The sequence below is a fragment of the Lepidochelys kempii genome, chromosome 23, assembly GCF_965140265.1.
Source record: "Lepidochelys kempii isolate rLepKem1 chromosome 23, rLepKem1.hap2, whole genome shotgun sequence".
In the NCBI taxonomy this organism is placed as follows: Eukaryota; Metazoa; Chordata; order Testudines; family Cheloniidae; genus Lepidochelys; species Lepidochelys kempii.
The window spans coordinates 12,939,189-12,953,040 of NC_133278.1; the positions used below are offsets into that span (position 1 = coordinate 12,939,189).

General features: G+C 55.8%; 1 protein-coding gene across 1 annotated transcript in view; it reads left to right on the forward strand.

Moving 5' to 3' along the window:
• LOC140901866 (leukocyte immunoglobulin-like receptor subfamily A member 2) overlaps positions 1 to 13,852 on the forward strand; it is a 67,703-nt gene that overhangs the window by 22,101 nt on the left and 31,750 nt on the right. Inside the window, exons 3-5 of the mRNA XM_073321292.1 lie at positions 7,244 to 7,528; positions 8,753 to 9,043; positions 10,251 to 10,379. Of these exons, the coding sequence (XP_073177393.1) occupies positions 7,244 to 7,528; positions 8,753 to 9,043; positions 10,251 to 10,379 (705 nt within the window). The remainder of the gene's footprint in view (positions 1 to 7,243; positions 7,529 to 8,752; positions 9,044 to 10,250; positions 10,380 to 13,852) is intronic.

Here is a 13,852-nt window from a genome sequence, read left to right on the forward strand (position 1 = left end):
AGAAATCGGTTTTATATATTCGAGTGTGTGTGTCCCCACAGAAAATGCTCTAAGTGCATTAAGTGCATTAACTCGGCGGAGCGCTTCCACAGTACCGAGGCTAGAGTCGACTTCCGGAGCGTTGCACTGTGGGTAGCTATCCCACAGTTCCCGCAGGCTCCGCTGCCCATTGGAATTCTGGGTTGAGATCCCAATGCCTGATGGGGCTAAAACATTGTCGCGGGTGGTTCTGGGTACATATCGTCAAGCCCCCGTTCCCTCCCTCCCTCCGTGAAAGCAAGGGCAGACAATCATTTCGCGCCTTTTTTCCTGAGTTACCTGTGCAGACGCCATACCACGGCAAGCATGGAGCCCGCTCAGGTAACCGTCACCCTATGTCTCCTGGGTGCTGGCAGATGTGGTACGGCATTGCTACACAGTAGCAGCAACCCCTTGCCTTGTGGCAGCAGACGGTACAGTACGACTGGTAGCCGTTATCGTCATGTCTGAGGTGCTCCTGGCCACGTCGGCTGGGAGCGCCTGGGCAGACATGGGCGCAGGGACTAAATTTGGAGTGACTTGACCAGGTCATTCTCTTTAGTCCTGCAGTCAGTCCTATTGAACCGTCTTATGGTGAGCAGGCAGGCGATACGGACCGCTAGCAGTCGTACTGTACCATCTTCTGCCGAGCAGCCATGAGATGTGGATGACATGCAGTTCTTCTGCACCGTCTGCTGCCAGCCAAAGATGTAAAAGATAGATGGAGTGGGTCAGAACAAGAAATAGACCAGATTTGTTTTGTACTCATTTGCCTCCTCCCCTGTCTAGGGGACTCATTCCTCTAGGTCACACTGCAGTCACTCACAGAGAAGGTGCAGTGAGGTAAATCTAGCCATGTATCAATCAGAGGCCAGGCTAACCTCCTTGTTCCAATAAGAACGATAACTTAGGTGCACCTTTCTTATTGGAACCCTCCGTGAAGTCCTGCCTGAAATACTCCTTGATGTACAGACACCCCCTTTGTTGATTTTAGCTCCCTGAAGCCAACCCTGTAAGCCGTGTTGTCAGTCGCCCCTCCCTCTGTCAGAGCAACGGCAGACAATCGTTCCGCGCCTTTTTTCTGTGCGGACGCCATACCAAGGCAAGCATGGAGGCCGCTCAGCTCACTTTGGCAATTAGGAGCACATTAAACACCACACGCATTATCCAGCAGTATATGCAGCACCAGAACCTGGCAAAGCGATACCGGGCGAGGAGGCGACGTCAGCGTGGTCACGTGAGTAATCAGGACATGGACACAGATTTCTCTGAAAGCATGGGCCCTGCCAATGCATGCATCATGGTGCTAATGGGGCAGGTTCATGCTGTGGAACGCCGATTCTGGGCTCGGGAAACAAGCACAGACTGGTGGGACCGCATAGTGTTGCAGGTCTGGGACGATTCCCAGTGGCTGCGAAACTTTCGCATGCGTAAGGGCACTTTCATGGAACTTTGTGACTTGCTTTCCCCTGCCCTGAGGCGCATGAATACCAAGATGAGAGCAGCCCTCACAGTTGAGAAGCGAGTGGCGATAGCCCTGTGGAAGCTTGCAACGCCAGACAGCTACCGGTCAGTTGGGAATCAATTTGGAGTGGGCAAATCTACTGTGGGGGCTGCTGTGATGCAAGTAGCCCACGCAATCAAAGATCTGCTGATATCAAGGGTACTGACCCTGGGAAATGTGCAGGTCATAGTGGATGGCTTTGCTGCAATGGGATTCCCTAACTGTGGTGGGGCCATAGATGGAACCCATATCCCTATCTTGGCACCGGAGCACCAAGCCGCCGAGTACATAAACCGCAAGGGGTACTTTTCGATAGTGCTGCAAGCTCTGGTGGATCACAAGGGACGTTTCACCAACATCAACGTGGGATGGCCGGGAAAGGTGCATGATGCTCGCATCTTCAGGAACTCTGGTCTGTTTCAAAAGCTGCAGGAAGGGACTTTATTCCCAGGCCAGAAAATCACTGTTGGGGTCACCAAGGGCAAGTCATGCCTGACTAATCTAATTGCCTTCTATGACGAGATAACTGGCTCTGTGGATGAGGGGAAAGCAGTGGACATGTTGTTCCTTGACTTAGCAAAGCTTTTGACACGGTCTCCCACAGTATTCTTGCCAGCAAGTTAAAGAAGTATGGGCTGGATGAATGGACTATAAAGTGTATAGAAAGTTGGATGAATGGACTATAAAGTGGATAGAAAGTTGGCTAGATTGTCGGGCTCAACAGGTAGTGATCAATGGCTCCATATCTAGTTGGCAGCCAGTATCAAGTGAAGTGTCCCAAGGGTTGGTCCTGGGGCCGGTTTTGTTCAATATCTTCATTAATGATCTGGAGGATGGTGTGGATTGCACCCTCAGCAAGTTTGCAGATGACACTAAACTGGGAGGAGAGCTAGATACGCTGGAGTGTAGGGATAGGATACTGAGGGACCTAGACAAATCGGAGGATTGGGCCAAAAGAACTCTGATGAGGTTCAACAAGGACAAGTGCAGAGTCCTGCACTTAGGACGGAAGACTCCCATGCACCGCTACAGACTAGGGGCCGAATGGCTAGGCAGCAGTTCTGCAGAAAAGGACGTAGGGGTTACAGAGGACGAGAAGCTGGATATGAGTCAACAGTGTGCCCTTGTTGCCAAGAAGGCCAGTGGCATTTTGGGCTGTATAAGTAGGGGCATTGCCAGCAGATCGAGGGATGTGATCGTTCCCCTCTATTTGACATTGGTGAGGCCTCATATGGAGTATTGTGTCCCGTTTTGGGCCCCACACTACAAGAAGGATGTGGAAAAATTGGAAGGAGTCCAGCGGAGGGCAACAAAAATTATTAGGGGACTGGAACACATGACTTATGAGGAGAGGCTGAGGGAACTGGGATTGTTTAGTCTGCGGAAGAGAAGAATGAGGGGGGATTTGATAGCTGCTTTCAACTACCTGAAAGCGGGTTCCAAAGAGGATGGATCTAGACTGTTCTCAGTGGTAGCAGATGACAGAACAAGGAGTAATGGTCTCAAGTTGCAATGGGGGAGGTTTAGGTTGGATATTAGGAAAAACTTTTTCACTAGGAGGGTGGTGAAACACTGGAATGCGTTACCTAGGGAGGTGGTGGAATCTCCTTCCTTAGAAGTTTTTAAGGTCAGGCTTGACAAAGCCCTGGCTGGGATGATTTAGTTGGGGATTGGTCCTGCTTTGAGCAGGGGGTTGGACTAGATGACCTCCCGAGGTCCCTTCCAACCCTGATATTCTATGATTCTATGTTGAAATGCCTATATGTATCCTTGGGGACCCAGCCTACCCCTTAATGCCATGGCTCATGAAGCCGTACACAGGCAGCCTGGACAGTAATCAGGAGCTGTTCAACTACAGGCTGAGCAAGTGCAGAATGGTGGTAGAATGTGCATTTGGACGTTTAAAGGCGCGCTGGCGCAGTTTACTGACTCGCTTAGACCTCAGCGAAACCAATATTCCCACTGTTATTACTGCTTGCTGTGTGCTCCACAATATCTGTGAGAGTAAGGGGGAGACGTTTATGGCGGGGTGGGAGGTTGAGGCAAATTGCCTGGCTGCTGGTTACGCGCAGCCAGACACCAGGGCGGTTAGAAGAGCACAGGAGGGCGCGGTACGCATCAGAGAAGCTTTGAAAACCAGTTTCATGACTGGCCAGGCTACGGTGTGAAAGTTCTGTTTGTTTCTCCTTGATGAAACCCCCCGCCCCTTGGTTCACTCTACTTCCCTGTAAGCTAACCACCCGCCCCTCCTCCCTTCAATCACCGCTTGCAGAGGCAATAAAGTCATTGTTGCTTCACATTCATGCATTCTTTATTCATTCATCACACAAATAGGGGGATGACTACCAAGGTAGCCCAGGGGGGTGGTGGAGGAGGGAAGGAAAATGCCACACAGCACTTTAAGCACAGCACTTTAAAAGTTTACAACTTTAAAATTTATTGAATGACAGCCTTCTTTTTTTTGGGCAATCCTCTGTGGTGGAGTGGCTGGTTGGCCGGAGGCCCCCCCACCGCGTTCTTGGGCGTCTGGGTGTGGAGGCTATGGAACTTGGGGAGGAGGGCGGTTGGTTACAGAGGGGCTGCAGTGGCAGTCTGTGCTCCAGCTGCCTTTGCTGCAGCTCAACCATACACTGGAGCATACTGGTTTGGTCCTGCAGCAGCCTCAGCATTGAATCCTGCCTCCTCTCATCACGCTGCCGCCACATTTGAGCTTCAGCCCTGTCTTCAGCCCGCCACTTACTCTCTTCAGCCCGCCACCTCTCCTCCCGGTCATTTTGTGCTTTCGTGCACTCTGACATTATTTGCCTCCACGCATTCGTCTGTGCTCTGTCAGTGTGGGAGGACAGCATGAGCTCAGAGAACATTTCATCGCGAGTGCGTTTTTTTTTCTTTCTAAGCTTCACTAGCCTCTGGGAAGGAGAAGATCCTGTGATCATTGAAACACATGCAGCTGGTGGAGAAAAAAAAAGGGACAGCGGTATTTAAAAAGACACATTTTATAAAACAGTGGCTACACTCTTTCAGGGTAAACCTTGCTGTTAACATTACATACATAGCACATGTGCTTTCGTTACAAGGTCGCATTTTGCCTCCTCCCACCGCGTGACTACCCCCTCAACATTCCCCCCTCCCTGTGGCGAACAGCGGGGAACATTTCTGTTTAGCCACAGGCAAACAGCCCAGCAGGAATGGGCTCCTCTGAGTGTCCCCTGAAGAAAAGCACTCTATTTCAACCAGGTGACCATGAATTATATCTCACTTTCCTGAGGATAACACAGAGAGATAAAGAACGGATGTTGTTTGAATGCCAGCAAACATACACTGCAATGCTTTGTTCTACAATGATTCCCGAGTACGTGTTACTGGCCTGGAGTGGTAAAGTGTCCTACTATGAAGGACGCAATAAGGCTGCCCTCCCCAGAAACCTTTTGCAAAGGCTTTAGGACTACATCTAGGAGAACCGCAAATGCCAGGGCAAAGTAATCCTTTCACTTGCTTGCTTTTAAACCATGTATAGTATTTTAAAAGGTACACTCACCAGAGGTCCCTTCTCCGCCTGCTGTGTCCAGGAGGCAGCCTTGGGTGGGTTCAGGGGGTACTGGCTCCAGGTCTAGGGTGAGAAACAGTTCCTGGCTGTCAGGAAAACCGGTTTCTCCGCTTGCTTGCTGTGAGCTATCTACAACCTCCTCCTCCTCATCATCTTCTTCGTCCCCAAAACCTGCTTCCGTATTGCCTCCATCTCCATTGAAGGAGTCAAACAACACGGCTGGGGTAGTGGTGGCTGAACCCCCTAAAATGGCATGCAGCTCATCATAGAAGCGGCATGTTTGGGGCTCTGACCCAGAGCGGCTGTTCGCCTCTCTGGTTTTCTGGTAGGCTCCTTCAGTTTCAGCTCCTTCAGTTTCACGCGGCACTGCTTCGGGTCCCTGTTATGGCCTCTGTCCTTCATGCCCTGGGAGATTTTCACAAAGGTTTTGGCATTTCGAAAACTGGAACGGAGTTCTGATAGCACGGATTCCTCTCCCCAAACAGCGATCAGATCCCGTACCTCCCGTTCGGCCCATGCTGGAGCTCCTTTGCAATTCTGGGACTCCATCATGGTCACCTGCAGCTTGCCACGCTGGCCAAACAGGAAATGAGATTCAAAAGTTCGCGGTTCTTTTCCTGTCTACCTGGCCAGTGCATCTGAGTTGAGAGTGCTGTCCAGAGCGGTCATAATGGAGCACTCTGGGATAGCTCCCGGAGGCCAGTACCATCGAATTGTGTCCACAGTACCCCAAATTCGAGCCGGCAACGTCGATTTAAGCGCTAATCCACTTGTCAGGGGTGGAGTAAGGAAATCGATTTTAAGAGCCCTTTAAGTCGAAATAGAGGGCTTCATTGTGTGGACGGGTGCAGGTTTACATCGATTTAACGCTGCTAAATTCGACCTAAAGTCCTCGTGTAGACCAGGGCTAAGAGTCCTCTAACCAAGTGGCTGTGTTTGGCCAGCTTGTTGGGGAGAAGACCCAATCCCAGTTTGACCCCGTGGGGTTTTGGGGTGGCCAAAGGGCAGAGGCCGCATAAAGCTTCCCACATGCGGCCTGCGAGTGCTATCGACAACCCCCGACCTAAAGGAGGGCGTGAAACTGGAAGGGCCTGGTGTAACTCCTACCAAGGAATGGGAGAGGTGCTGGGGCATCCATGGGAATGTTGGTGGTTTCAAACTTCCCCAGGTCACCAGCTAAAGTGACCCCACTCAGTTCGATCTCGAAGGGGGGAGAGATGTGATGAAGTGGGATTGTTCTTAATGGTTCCTCTGAATGGTGTGGGGGTGCCTCAGTTTCCCCTATGCAGTTCTTAAGTATCTAGGGGGTGGGGTAAGGGTGTGTGATCATTGCAGAGCCCTAGAGGGCAGGTGTGTGCAGGGGTCTGGACACAGAGAACTGGCCAACACCCTGTTTCCTGGCAACTGATGGCCTGGGCCCTTCCCCCCTGCAAGGTGAGAGCTAAAGGGCTGGAGAACAAAGGAATCAGGTGCCCTCCTGGCCCAGGAAAGGGACAAAGCCCAAAGCGGGAGGAGGGGCAGGAGGGAGTTTCAGTTTGGGGCTAGCTGGGGACATGGAGTGAAAGGCAGATATGGTTCTCTGGCTCACTGCCCCCCAAAATGGACGCAGCTGAGGGGTCCTGTTCTCTGCACCTACAAGCTCTGTTTTAGACCATGTTCCTGTCGTCTAATAAACCTTCTGTTTTACTGGCTGCCTGAGAGTTACGTCTGACTGCGAAGTTTGGGGGCAGGACCCTCTGGCTTCCCCAGGATCCCTGCCTGAGCGGACTCGATGTGGGAAGCGCAGGGAGGGGCAGAGGATGCTGAATGCTCCGAGGTCAGACCCAGTAAGGTGAAAGCTGTGTGAGCTGTGTGTCCTGCAGACAGGCTGCTCCCAGAGAGGAGACTTCCCCAGAGTCCTGCCTGGCTTCATGGGGAGCAGTTCCAGAGCATGGCCCGGGGACTCCGTGACACTGGCCTGGCCTGTCTCCTGCTAGGGAGCAGAGCTTTGGGCCCCCAGGGGCTGGGGTTGCTCCATGTCTCATGCTGTTAGCCCAGGGCTCAGAGGAAACTCTGGGCCACTGTGGAAAGGCATCCAGGAGCCCGTCCCCAGGCCTGCCAGGTCTGACCCACCACTGAGGCTGCATGGTGAGGACGGGGCCTCTGTCTCATGGCCTGTCTGCTTCCCCCTGCAGAGCCCAGCTACCCCAAACCCAGCATCTCCCTGAGCCCCAGCGGGGGGGTCTCCCTGGGGGGAGACGTGGCCGTCTGGTGTCGGGGGCAGCACCAGGGCATGCGGTTCGTGCTGAATAAAGAGGGACGCCATTTCCCAGCTGTGGATCCGAAAGGGTTGGAGGCTGTGTTTCCCATCAGGAACGTGAGCCGGGAGGACCGGGGGAGATACAGCTGCTCCTATCACAGCAGATCGGGGTCAGCCGCCGCATCGTCCCCCAGCGACCCCGTCGAGCTGGTGGTGACAGGTGAGGGGCCCGGCTCGGCATCCCCATTCCCAGCCCCAGCCAGACCCTCACAGGGGCTCGGTGCTGATGGGACACTCAGAGCCAGGCTCTGCCCTGAGCCCTGACGGGATGCCCGTCATAGAATCATAGAATATCAGGGTTGGAAGGGATCTCAGGAGGTATCTAGTCCAACCCCCTGCTCAAAGCAGGACCAAATCCCCAATTTTTGCCCCAGATTCCAAAATGGCCCCCTCAAGGATTGAACTCATAACCTTGGGTTTAGCAGGCCAATGCTCAAACCACTGAGCTATCCCTCCCCCCGTGGAGCAGCAGCCCCTGGAGACTCGGGGCAGGGAGGTGACTTTAAAGCTGCCCCTTGTGGGTAGGAGCCGTGAGTCGCTATTTAATCCCATGATCCCCTCCGCTCTGTTCTCCAGGCCCCACCCCAGGCAGTGTCCCGGCAGGAGCTGAATGAGGCAGGGGCTGCAGGGGAAGTGGTGGCTTGGTGGACACAGTGCTGGGCTGGGACCCAGGAGATCTGGCCCAGCTCCTGGCGCGGCCACAGACTCTGTGTGATGGGAGCATGTCATGATTTTCAAAAGTGTCCTTCAAAAGGGCCTCAATCTTGGGGGACCTCAGGCCAAGCGCCAGAAACCGAGATGCCCACAGTTAGTGGAGACCTCTGCAAATGCTGGCCTCAATAGCGCTGGATCCCTTGTGTTGGGGGAGCATGTAGGGTCCCTGCCATGTTCAGGGCCCCTTTGTGTCAGGCGCTGCATAAACACAGAGTGAAGAAATGGTCCCTGCCCCTGGGAGCTCACTAACAAAGTGAATCTGTCTGTGCCTCAGTTTCCCCTTGTTTAGAAAGGGGATAATGATGCCTCCCTGCCTCCCGGGGAGCTGGCAGGGTGACTCCCTTTCTGTGTGGGGCTCAGGCCCTGTCGTGCTGGGCCCCGGAGACAAGCCCGTGTGTCGCTGTGTGTCCAGGGCAGGCCAGATGCAGTAAACAAGGCAGGGGTCACAAACGGGCATATGAGGACCCCAAGCAGTAGGGAGCCGTGGCTCGGTGTCTGTGGGGCCGGGAGCCCAGCTCGCAGGGCCGGGATTCTGGGTCAGGGGGACTCTGGGATCTGGGAGAGAATCTCTGCCGGGGCCCTGGATCTGCCTGTGGCTGGGGCCTGCCTGGGAGTCCGGGGCTGGGTGGGTGCCCGGGTCTTGTTCTCACAGCCTGTCTCCTGTGCACAGACCCCAGCTTGCCCCGACCCTCCATCTCTCTGAGCCCCACTGGGGTCACCGCCCCAGGGGCAAACGTCACCATTCAGTGTCAGGGGCAGCCCCGGGACGTGAGGTTCTTCCTGCACAAGGCTGGAGACCTGAACCCGCCGCGACACATGGACCCTACTGGGGACGGGGCCGAGTTCCGCATCCCCACCGTGGGCCGGCAGCACGGAGGGAGCTACGGCTGCAGCTACAGGCCCCGGTCAGAGCCCTTCGTCTCCTCGCAGCCCAGCCACCCCGTGCAGCTGGTGGTAGCAGGTGAGGGGCCCGGCTCCACGTCCCCGCTCCCAGCCCCACACCCGGCCAGATCCCTCGGGGCTTCGCACTGATGGGACGCTCAGAACCAGGGTCTGCCCTGAGCCCTGGGCCCAGCAGAGGGGACACCCAGGCGTGCAGCCGGGATGGAGTCACTTGGGGGTTCCCCAGCCGGAGGAGGTTCAGGGCAGAGGGAGGGGGGATCCCTTCCCCCAGGGGCAGCTGCGGAGAAGGGGGCTTTTCCCAGGGGGATGTTCCCCCCTGTTGCTCTCGTTCTTGGGACCCATAGAGGAGGTTGGGTCCTGGGTCCGGGGTGGGGGGCAATTACTGTGGAAACAGGTCGTGGTGCCCAGGGGTGGGTGGGACTGAGACATCAGGGGGAGGGGCAACCCCGGACCCACAGCTCCTCCTGTGCCTCCTGATCTGCAGACCGCAGCTGGGAATTTGCTGGGGGATCCCAGGGGAGGGACAGGATCTGGGGGACTGGGCTGTGAAATTGGGCCCAGAGTCCTCTGGCAATAACCCCCCATTATTGGGCCACATGACATCCCCCTGGCAATAGGAGTGAGCATTACCCAGAATTTCCGTGGTTCTTGCTTCCCCTCCCCACACTGGGGTCTCAGGGGACCCCCTGACCCTCTCCCCAATAGATGTTCTCCCGCCTCTGGCTGCGCCCTGGTCCCCAGGGCCCTGGGCACCACCCGACTGTGGGGAGCAGCGGGTGATGTTCCAGCCTCCCCCCACAAGCTCTGCCTGGCTGTGTTTGGCAGTAGCCAAGATACCCCAGGGACGGGCTCACTGCACAGCAGACAGGCTGGGGCAGAGGCACCTGTGGGGGTGGACAGAGGGGGTCCTATGGGGACAGGGAGCTGGGGTAGTTCCCTGCTGTGGGGGGCTAAGACCCTGAGGTTCTGATTGTCCCCATCCCCTGGCGTGGTCTGGGGTGCTGGGTGTCTCGGGGGCAGTTTGTCCACCCGGGAGCCCCCTTCATCGGGGAAGCTGAGGCTCAGCCCCCTGGGGCAGCAGGACATGGCCTCACCTGAGGGGTCCAGCCCTGGGGAGATCTCAGAGCCGCAGCACCTGGGAGACCCCCAGAGGGGGGCTGGGCTGGACCTGCTGGATGAGGTGTTGGGGGCTCCACTCCTGGGGCAGAGCTAGCTGCTGATCTCCCCATCTGAGCTGCCAAGTGACTCTCCCCTTCCCTCTGCAGCAGCCCGCCCGGGACACCAGGATTTCACCTACGCCAACATCGCCCGCCTGGCCCTGAGCGCCATGGTCCTGCTCGTCAAGGGGCTGATCCCGGCTGAGGCCTATTACAGCCGCCCGAGGGAGGTGCCCTAGGTGAGGTGATCCCCCCCTTCTGAGCCTCTTGCTCCCCCCAGGACTTGGGCCCATGATGACATGGGCCCCTCTAACCCGCCGTCTCTCTGTGCCCCCAGGAGTCTGGATCCGGCCGTGCAGGGAAGAGAATCTCCCCGGGGGACGAGCCGCTTCCCCTCGGGGGACTGAGATGCCAGCAGAAACCCCCCTGCCCCCAAATACCCCTGCCTCAGAGAATCCCCCCCGCAAAACAGCTCCCGTCCTGACAGCAGCTCCCCTGGATTGGACCCCCAATGCCATGTGTGACACTGCACTCCATATGTTTATGGAAATATGCTTATGAGTGTAACTATAATGTAACTGGAATATTCTTTAAGCAAAAGGTCTCTTGGAAGGTATCATTACAAAACTTATGATCTACTGAGCGTGGTCATCCTATTTGTATGCATGTATCATTCTTGTAACTAAAACTCGAAATATGACGTTAACTCTGAAGTCACTTAATGGTGGTTTAGAATCTTGATGGCCCCCATTGACTAGGACAATTGGCTGTAGATGGTTTATTTACCTGCAAGCCTTCTTGTGGACCTGGGGGCCAGCCTGTGGGTAATGAAGAAGGAGGTCTCACAGGGACATGTGACCATGTCAGCTGATACTGGAATCTATCTTAAGCCTGGTGCTTTTCCATTTAGAAGGAGGGGTGGGAACCCAGAGAGAGACAAAGGAGTCCAGCCTTTGGCCAAAGCTATAAAAGGGGGTGGAACAGAACAAAGGGGGCTTCCAGACATGAGGAATCGCCTAGTTACCACCTGAGCTAAAACTAACAAGGGCTGTACCAGGGGACAGGATTGGGCCCAGACTAGGAAGGAGGCTAGTCTGGGAAAGAAGCTTATTGGAACAGCTCTAAGGGGGAGATTTACCTGTATTCAGTTTCTTAATGCATTAGGATTAGACTTGCGTGTTTTGTTTTATTTTGCTTGGTAATCTTACTGTTATTACTTGAAACCACTTAAATCCTACTTTTAATACCTAATAATATCACTTTTGTTTATTAATTAACCCAGAGTAAGTGATTAATACCTGGGGGAGCAAACAGCTGTGCATATCTCTCTATCAGTGTTATAGAGGGCGGATAATTTATGAGTTTACCCTGTATAAGCTTTTTACAGAGTAAAATGGGTTTATTTGAGGTTTGGATCCAATTGGACGCTGGGTGTCTGGGTGCTGGAGATAGGTGACCTGCTGAGCAGTGTTTGGTCAAAGCCTGCAGCTCTGGGGGTGTGGACCAGACCTGGGTCTGTGTTTGCAGCGGACTAGTGTGTCTGGCTCAACAAGGCAGGGTTCTGGAGTCTCAAGGTGGCAGTGGAAAACGGCTCAGAGGTAATCTCAGCATGTCAGGTGGCAGTCCGAAGTGTGTCTCTCTGACTGAACCCGTCACACCGTGAGCACGAGCCCCTGCGGTACCTGCTAGAGGAGTCGCCCCGGGCTGGGCACATTGGACTCCCTATGGAGCAGAACCTGGAGGGTGATGGGGTCCCACTCGCTGGCCCAGCCAGGCTGGTTCTGCCCAGGGCTGCCAGTGGGGAGCAGGGATGAAGCAGGGCTCAGCATGGGGAAGGTGTGACGAAGTGGGACTGTTCTTAATGTTTCCTCTGAATATTGTGGGGGTGCCTTAGTTTCCTCTAGGCAGTTCTTAAGTATCTAGGTGGTGGGGTAAGGGTGTATAATCACTGCAGAGTCCTAGAGGGCAGGTGTGTGCAGGAGTCTGGACACAGAGGATGGCCGACACCCTGTTTCCTGGCAACTGATGGCCTGGGCCCTTCCCCCCTGCAAGGTGAGAGCTAAAGGGCTGGAGAACAAAGGACTCAGGTGCCTTCCTGGCCTGGGAAAGGGACAAAGCCCAGAGGAGGAGGGGCAGGAGGGAGTTTCAGTTTGGGGCTGGCTGGCACATGAAGTGAAGGGCAGACGGGGTTGTCTGGCTCACTGCCCCCCCAAAATGGACCCAGCTGAGGGGTCCCGTTCTTTGCACCTACAAGCTCTGTTTTAGACCATGGTCCTCTCGTCTAATAAACCTCTGTTTTACTGGCTGGCTGAGAGTCACGTCTGACTGCGGAGTTGGGGGGCAGGACCCTCTGGCTTCCCCAGGACCCCGCCTGGGCGGACTGGCTGTGGGAAGCGCACGGAGGGGCAGAGGATGCTGAATGCTCCGAGGTCAGACCCAGGAAGGTGGAAGCTGTGTGAGCTGTGTGTCCTGCAGACAGGCTGCTCACAGGAAGGCGACTGCCCCAGAGTCCTACCTGGCTTCATGGGGAGCAGATCCAGAGCATCGCCCGGGGACTCCGTGACAAAAGGCACCACCTGCATCTGCGGGGAGCCCAGAGCACTGGGGAGCCGGGCACTCGATAACTAGACCCTTCCCGGCCGGATTCCCAGCACCGCCCGTTCTGCCCGCTCCCTTTCCTTGGGGCTGGGCACCCGGCATTTCACAGCCCTGGTCACCCCACCCGCCTGCCAGCTGCCACTTCGCAGCCAGCACCTGCCTGCAGGTCCCCATTGAGTCTAAACTGGCCACTCCCAATTATGGCCTCCCTCTCAGACACCCGCCGTTGTCCCCCATCCATCCAGGACCTCATTGGGCAGGGTGCGTTAGGCCCTAGCGCTTTCCCAACTCGCAGCTGGGTAGTTAAATCCCCCAGGACCACCAGGGCTCATCGCCCAGCCCTGAGCTGGGCCCCTCCCCGCATCCCACAAAATCCCATTCCCCACAGCATCCCTAGACAGAGCCCCCGTCCCCCTGTGTGCGTCTGGCCCTGGCGCTGGAATAACGGCACTTACTGCACCCCCAGTGTCTGTCCCCCTCCTCTCTCTGCAGCGGGGTCCCCCAGCCACTTTTCTGTCCCCCTTTCTCCCTAGACCTCCCCCTCCCTGTATTTCTATTGTAAAAACCCCCAGAGCTTCATGCTCCTCTGCCCCCCAAATCTCCCCACTCCAGGGGGGACTGTGATACCAGAGCCTCCAAATGTCCCCTAATGTTGCAGCCGACGAAGGTGAATGAGAAGTTCCGGCAGCGTCACGAGAACCTGGATGAATGAACGTTGGGGGGAAAGTTGGCGAGACACAAAGATGGGATTAGTCCAACCCGAGCAGCTGCCAGACAGAACCCACGGGCCAGGCTGGGGCCCACCTGGGACACGGGAGAAAGCGGGGAGCAGAAATCCGTGACCCAAAATTGGGTGTCGGAAACGAGGCCTCATTGGTGGATAAAATATTGCGGGGACAGTCTGTGCCGCCCACCACCCTTTGGGGGCCGTAAAGAAAGAGACTCGCTTCACCCTCCTGGCTGCCAGCCCCCCGTCTCCTGTTCCCCCCGGGCCATCTGGGCCCTGATCTGCAGAGACGTCCTGAGCAGAGAGGCCGGAGAGAGGGACCTCGACTCCATCGCCCCTCCCCTGGCTGAACCCCCAACCCGGGAGGAAACGGGGTCGGTGTGAC